The 7982-nt window shown below is 48.2% G+C and overlaps 1 protein-coding gene across 1 annotated transcript in view; it reads right to left on the bottom strand.

Moving 5' to 3' along the window:
* The window catches only part of CACHD1 (cache domain containing 1), a 227828-nt gene extending 221007 nt beyond the window's left edge, over window positions 1–6821 (bottom strand). The window contains exon 1 of the mRNA XM_011940834.1: window positions 6624–6821. Coding sequence (XP_011796224.1) covers window positions 6624–6821 — 198 coding nt within the window. The remainder of the gene's footprint in view (window positions 1–6623) is intronic.
* Window positions 6822–7982: the final 1161 nt, after the last annotated feature.

The raw sequence follows: 7982 nt of genomic DNA on the forward strand, positions 1-7982 counted from the left end.
GGAGGCTGAGGCAGGAGAATGGTGTGAACCCGGGAGGCGGAGCTTGCAGTGAGCTGAGATCCGGCCACAGCACTCCAGCCTGGGTGACAGAGAGAGACTCCGTCTCAAAAAAAAAGAAAGTGTAGCCTAAACAACCTCCAAAATATTTATATTTATTTGTCAATTGTAAATTTTATATACTAGTATACCAATATATTATATATATTATAAAACATTACAAATATAGAGATTAAATAAGGAGGATACAATAAAAATGTCATAGATGAAATTATGTGATATCCAGAATCTGCTTCAAAATAATCTGGGGGAAGAGCAAGCGGAGGCAGAGGTAGAAATGAAACCAGCCTGACCATCAGTTAATAACTGTCTAAGCTGGGTGAGACGTATGTGGATATTCATATGCTATTTTATTTACCTTTGTATGTTTTTAAATCTTTGTAGTTTAAAAGTAAAGAAATAACTATGGCTAGCCAGGTCTAGCATTTTCTTCAGAAAGTCCCAAACATGGTTTTGCACCACATCCAAAGGTCTGTGAACCATATCTTAGCAGAGGATTGACCATATTGAAATCTGCAGGTCTACAAATTAGATTTCAGTTTCCTTCAAGCTCAGGAGCTACATGTTTACTACCTTCCAGGTTCTGTGCCCTGGCGCTAAATGAACTGCTCTCACATGTATATTTCTGTTTATTGACTGCTCCTACCTGAAGCCCTGAGCTAGACACTTGGTTATCCTTTAAAGTATATTTCCCGCCATCAGCTATATGAAATGCAATGACATTGAAGTTCAGAGTGATATAATTACATGCCAGAAGTTACACAGTTAATAACCAACTGGCTGAGTCAAAATTCTTGTCCCTGTTGTCCCTTCATATTTTGACTTTCAATACATTCTTACTCCAAGGTCCAAGCATACCTAAAATAAATCCCACTCCATCTAATACCAAAATTCCAGAGTTCTGCAAGGTTCCTGCCTGCTAGTCCACTTAAGCTCAAGGAAGGAACTCCTCAAGCAGCAACCAGAAATAGCACCAACATGTTACAAAGTGTAAAACCATCTCCACTCCCTCCCCCAAGCCCTTCCAGACTCAAGTACTATTGGCAGGAAAAACATAATAAGCACAAGGAATAAGGCCAGCTAAGATAGGCATTAGTGAGAAGGAAGTCGAGGAAGTGCTAAGCACAACAAAGACAGTTTATCAGAAGTCATTCAACATGCTTTTTCTTGGGCTCATTCCTGACAAGTTCAACTCAGAGTCATCCGTCTGTCAATGGTCAGTTTTCTTCTATTCTAAATATCCATTTTCAAAAGAAAGCAACACAGCCGTTTTTCCACTAAGGCTTATATGGTACACAATCAAACTACATTATTTGCATATACAGGTGATTTTTCCTTCGAAAATGTTCTATATTGCATAATTTACACATTCAAATCATTCTAAACTAGCCCTGTCCTATTATGATGCATGTGATTTAGAGGAAATTACACATCTTACCAAACATGACTGCAAACCAGCTTGCAGTTACAATACAGCCGGCAAGATATTTATGTCCAATAACCACAGAAGCTCTAGGATAATGGCCGAAGAAATGAAACATGGGAGCCATACAAAGGGGCACAGGAGTCAGAGTCCTGTTCAGGTGTTCAAGATACACCAGCTACCTTGTCCAGTGTCACCAAAGGAATCAGAAACACCTGATGAACTGCTGATTTGGCTGCCCTTCATGTGTGAAGCAGCAGCAGCAACAGCTGCTCCTGCTTTCAGGACTGGCCGGTGTGTGTGGACATTTCACTGAAAAGGACAACGGAGAAGTCGCTAACTTCTTTGACTTCACCAAAGGGGCTTGGGCAAGGTTCCTCTATGCTCCCACAATATCCTGTTTCTCTCTCTACCACTGCACTAACCTACTGCAGTGTAACGCCTCTATGCCTCTTGCTAACCACCTGTATCATAATGCCTCTTTTTGTGTCTATTTCCATCATTAGTTGAGAGATTAAGTGCATCGGTCAGGCTTTAGTCACCTTTGACTGCCAGTTTAATCTAACCCAAGACCCTTCATAGAGCAGAAGTTCCCCAAAAGTTTGTTGGATATATGCGAAAATGAATAATGCAGCACAGACACAGTAGCTCACACCTGTAATTCCAGTACTTTGGGAAGCCAAGGTGGGAGGATCACTCGAGGCCAGCAGTTCAAGACTAGCCTGGCCAACACAGTGAAACTCCATACCTACAAAAAATAACAAAATTAGCAGGGTGTGGTGCTATGCGCGTGTAGTCTCAGCTACTCAGGAGGATTGCTTGAGCCCAGGAGTTTGAGGTTACAGTGAACTATGATCACGTCACTGCACTCTAGCCTGGGTAACAGAGCAGAGATCCTGTCTCTTAAAAAAAAAAAAAAAAAATGGAATAATGAATTTAGTGCATTGCTGTTTTACTGCACACAAAGAAGAGTTGCTCTTTACTTCCAGCTGTAGTCACTATTTACAACATTGCTTTGTATCTTTGACACTTCTGCCCTAGCTGAGTCCTTCAGTTCCTGAACACGCCTCTGTTCTAGCTGCTGCTTTTTCCTTCCATTGGAGTTGAAGCTCCAGTTCTTGCTTCTGGTATTTCTTCTGCCCTGACTGGAAGAAACACTGCTCCTCCCTCCCTCCCAGGCCCTATCCAGCAGCTGTATGACCAACCTGCTGCTCTGTCTGCCAAGTTCACAGTAAGCATGCCCAGCCCGGCAGAGTTGGGCTAACTTTAAGGCAGGCGCACTGGCCATGTGCCAGGCCCTTGCTGTTAGGAAGCCTGTATTGTCCTATAATGTTAAATGGGCCTTATAAGTGCCTGGCGAAATGGCTCCCAGAGCCAGATATGCCTTCTAACAAGCAGGCATTGTGATTTAGCTGGTTTACCTGTGCAATCTTATCTCCTCCTCCAGAATGTAAACTCCTTAAGGAGTTGTGCTGGAATATGTCCTTGTAAAACATCCCCTGAATACCCAGCATAGAGCTCCATGCTCAGTAAGCTTTCAATAATTATTTCTCCATTTGAGAACAACCACATCCATCAATATTTCTCAGTCCCAGTTTAATATTAACAGATGCCTTTACACGCACTATTTCCTTTAGGTCCACAGAGCAAAGCTTGAGGAAGAATCACCGTCCTCAATTTTACAGATAAAAACCACCCAACTTGCAAATGGCAGAGCTGGAATCCAGGTCTCTACCTACCCAATGTGGGACTCTTTCCACTCCACGATACTGCTTGATAAAAACTTGTTGCATGAATAAATAGGCAAAAACACGTCTCCCTGAACACAGCCACTTACTGCTCCCAGACCTCAACGCCATCATGGTTCCTCTGCACCAGACCAGTGAGGAGATGACGATTAGGTTTTTGACTTTTATTCATGATGTATAATGTCTGCTGCCAGGGGAACAGTATTCAGTGACAGCTTTCCCAGAGCACTGGCTAAACTGGTTGGCACAACTTATTTAAAGATTTTTAAAAAACAGTTTGTCCATTATTGAAAAGGAACAACAAAAATCATGAGTAGGCAGCCCCATTGGAGAATTTTCCAAGAAATCTTCAAGATAGATGCTTTTCAAACTGTCTTCTCTACCAGCAAGTGCAAAAACTAAGTCATGGGAAACTGTAGTGCTGAAAGAAGGCTAGGTTTCCGTTTTTGTAAAATTACCCCCTTGCAACTCCTTATAAGCAGTAAGTGCTGCCACTTGAAATACTGCAAAACAACAGGCCTGGTTTGAGGGCTACTTTGTAATTTCTCAAACTTCAAAATTGTCTTTCGAGAATTTCAGCAGCAAAAGCAATATAAAAGTCTGAACATTGACTTTTTACATATAAAGAGACCTATAGAACGTTTCTCATAAAGTGAGATGCTGTCCTGAAAGGCCTGTACTATGCTCAAAACACCAAGGTCAAATGAAAGGAGTCAATCCCTTAAGCAAGGGAAGACATTCTTTTCCAAAGAGACACAACCGTCCCCCTCTCCACCCACACCCCGATCATCTTCGTAGGAAGTCAGACCTTAAAGCCTACGTGAGGCTTACCTCTGAAAAACAGATTAGCTCCACATCTAGAAAATCCAACATGCTGCAGAGAGGGCTATATAATCTACGCTTTAGGTAACTAAACCCACATAATTTCAGACCCACTGAACAAATCCCAAAGGTTTACAGATGAGAATGTGGGGCTCAAAATCTTTGTTCTAAGGTCAGAAATCTAACCTGCATTCCACTATTTTTTAACCAGTCTAACTAAATTAAAAAGAGACACTTTCTGCAATTTTCCCAGATAGAAGCAAGTGGCAGATCAATGTACAGCTCAAGAAGTAGAATTTAAATACAGTATGTGTGTCTCCTTTCAAAAAAGGAGAGAAGCCACTTCACATTTTGCCAGACAAAACCCTGTCCACAGGAGGTCTGTTTCCACAATGAGGTTGCAAAGGTGTTAGAAAGAGGCCAGTTGGGAGGAGATAAAGGGCCATTTGGGCACAAACCCCCCACCGATCAGAGCTTTTTTTCGAAGTGTCTCTTTTTCAACAGGGAAGCCTTTTAAAACTACATTTGCTTAGGATCCCTACCTGAATGACAATGTGTTGGGATCCAATTTCACCTTTTGTCAAGGACTGGGTGAGAAACAGTAAAACGGCTGTCAGCATCTTAGAAAAATCAAGTCCTTAGCTTACTAGGAAAAGGCATGGTGGGGGGGCGGGTAGGGGAGAATCCTAAGATTTCTTGTCCCGCCCTAGTGATGGAGAGAGGGTGGCAAATGCCTACAAATCCTACAAGCAGAATCCACAACTCCAATATATTAAGTTTCCTTTATTAAAAGAGGTGCCTCAATGCAAAACTACAATTCTGTTTGTGCTCTGAATGGAAACATTCACCACTATTTTTTTTAATCCTAGCTTTCCATCTTTTCTAAAAGTCACTTCACTCCTAAGAACTCAGCAATAATCAGAAATCAGAAAATGCATATGGACAAAATTGCAACTGAATCTGAACCTGAAAGATCGGCATAGTTGAATGATGCATCTTAAAAGCTTATCTATTATTATGCAAATCAAGAAAACCCAACTCCATTGCACTTCAGGGCTGGGTGTCTGCAAATAAATGCAAAATTACCTTTCAAAATCCATCCACTCTTCAGTCCTCAACGTCACCCTTAAAAATAACCCCAGTGGTCTTTCCCTACAGTAGAAAAGGTCTGTGGAACTTGCCTCAGGAAAATTGTAACCTTGTGGGAGGAGACTGGTGTGGGGAAGTGGAAAGAAGGAGGAAGAAGGAAAAAGAAAAGAAGGAGGAGGAGAACAAGAAGGAGGAGAAGGAGGAAGTAGAAGGAAGAAAAAAAGAGAAGAGGAGGATGAGGAAGAAGAAGAAATAAGAAACCTAAATCCCAAAAGTGACTTAAACACCTCTCCCGGTGGGAGGTAGAAGGAGTGGTCACAGTAAGATGGAAATCAGAAACCTATTCCAAGAACGCCTTCTTGGAAACTTCGATCTTTCGAAGACCACATTCATCCCCATGATTGTTAGAATGTATAAGAAAATGGTGTTAATTTATCTAAGAATGTTATAGCAAAGGTTTCAGGCTGGGAATGTCATCTCAACCTCTCTTAATCTAGTGGGCCTTTATGGCCAAGTGGATTAAAATAACAGCGGGGAAGAATCTCCAGGTGGTTGGTGTTCAGCAATTTTTACTACTGTTGGTCGTGAGTAACATCATCAGGATTCCTTACTAGCTGCGGGCAGTTTTTCTGTTACCCTCCTTTCCTCTCCCGAGGAGGACCGACGTGATAAACAATTTGGAGAAATGGGAACCTTATTCACTTTGCTCCCTTTCTCCTCGACCCAAAAAGACACACACGAAACAAAAATCATACAGCAGACAACACGCAAACCACAGCAGGATAAGCGGAAAGCAACAAAAAGAGTCCCCCAGCAGGATTAGAGTCGGGAGTCTACCGGGAATCTACCAGGCCAGCCCCTCCCCCCATGCTCCCGGGCGGGGAAAGGAGCGCGGAGCCCACTCGGAGGGCCGCTCTCCGCCGGGACCTAGGTGTCCCCGGGGCAGCTGCGTACGCTGCGGCGCCTTCCCTCCCAGCGCCCATCGGTGCGCCTCGGTCAGCGGGACGCGAGGACGCTGTCAAGGGGGTAGGGTGGGGAGTTCGGAAAATCGTCCGAGCCAGACGGGCTGGCTGATCTGGGATGGGGACACAAAGAGGGAGGGGAGTTTGCAGGGGTGGCAGGGTGAAAACAAGCCTGCATGGGAAATGCGTGCAAATTAGAAAAGAGGTGCGAGGAAACTGAAGAATCCTTGACGAGATGAAGGAGCTGGTACTCAGAAGACGGGGGCTGTGCAGGGTCAAGTGGGTTCTGTGCAAAGGGCAGGGGATTCTGCAGAGAAGGGCAGGGGTAGACGAGTGCATGGAAGAAGAGTTGGTGTATTGTCAGGTGGTCTGCACAGAGGACAGAGGGGTCCGACGGGAAGCCGGGCTCTGTGCATGCAAGGAGCCGTTGCACACAGTCCAGGGGACTTGTACCGGGGAGTGGGATGGGGCTTTGCGCAAAGGAGAAAGGCGGGATGTCTGGCCAGCTCGGGGGCCACTTACCTGCATGGTGACGACCCCCAGCTCCTCGACCGCCAGCCTGCGCATCTGGCTCGCCAGCACTTGCGCCTCGTCCAGGATGGAAAAATCGGCTTCCGCCCCGGCGCCCAGAAGCCAGCATGAGACCAGGCAGAGCAGCCAGAGGGGCGGCCGCAGCGCCCGGGCCCCGGCAGTCTCCTCTTCCTCCGGCTGGCGGGCCATGCTGCCTCCCCCAACTCCCCGCCGACGGGCTCCGGGCGCGGGGAAGCGGGCCGAGGGAGGTGCGCCCAGGGCCCGCTCGGCGCACCCTGCAAAACTTTCTTCCTCTGCTGCAGGCTCGGCTCCGCGTCGCGGTGGCGGCTGCTCCCAAACTTAGGAGGCGCCCGGCTACAGCGCCGGAGCGCGGGCGGCCACCATCGCGGGGCTCCGCGGCGGTGGGTGGAGGAGGCGGCCTCCTGTCCCCGGAGCTGTCCCCGGAGCCCGGCGCCCACACGGCCCCCGCGGCGCAGAGGGCGTCTCCGAGAGCCGGGGCGCCCGCAGGCCGGGGTGCGCGGGCCCCGGGGCTGACAGTCGGAATCGGTGTCAGAGTCGGAGCCCGAGCCGAGCCGCGGGGCTCTCGCTTCCTGCGAGTCCCGGCGCAGCTAGCAGGCAGCGGCGAGGGCGGGCGGCGGCCCCGGGGAGGAGGAGCGGCGGCCGGGCTGCGAGGCTGGGGCAGCCACCCGAGCGAGGAGGGAAAGGGGAGGCTTCACAAACCCACACAACTGAAAGAAAGAAAGCAAGCCGTGGGGAAAGGGAGGCGTCTGGTGCCACCACGCTGCGCTCCGGCTCTGTGCACTTCCCGGCTGGGCCGCCGCGGCGGCTGCGGTGATTTATGGAACTAGCAAGAGAGGCGGGGAAATTCCCCCGGTTGCCCCTCCTCTCTCTCCCTGGCTCCCGCCTCAGAACCTGCCCCCCGGAAAGCCGGGGGCCGGGGACCAGCCTCTCTCTCTGCTCTGGGACCGGCCCAGCCCGGGCAGGGGAGCCCACAGACCTTCCCGTGGCTGGAGAGGTAGACCCCGCCAGCGTTCCCCGCCTCTGTCCGCGCCAGGGAGCCCACCCGGCCCAGGTTCCACCCATCGAAAAGTCCTTTAAGTTCTAGGACGCTGGCTGTCTGCCTGGCAGCGGTTGGGGAAGAAGGGGACTGCCATGTGTAGGTCCACTCCCTCTCCTCGATGTTATTCATCACAATGACTAGCTAGCGTTCCACCCACAGATATCTGTTGGAACCAGCCACCGTGTGCCCGGCACCGGGCTCGGGGGTGTGCACATTATCATTTAATCTCCGCTACATGCCATAGGAGATACGTATCTTTATCCCAATTTTTTAGGTAACAAAGACTGAGG

Source organism: Colobus angolensis, unplaced genomic scaffold (genome assembly GCF_000951035.1).
Source record: "Colobus angolensis palliatus isolate OR3802 unplaced genomic scaffold, Cang.pa_1.0 Scaffold102, whole genome shotgun sequence".
Taxonomy (NCBI): Eukaryota; Metazoa; Chordata; class Mammalia; order Primates; family Cercopithecidae; genus Colobus; species Colobus angolensis.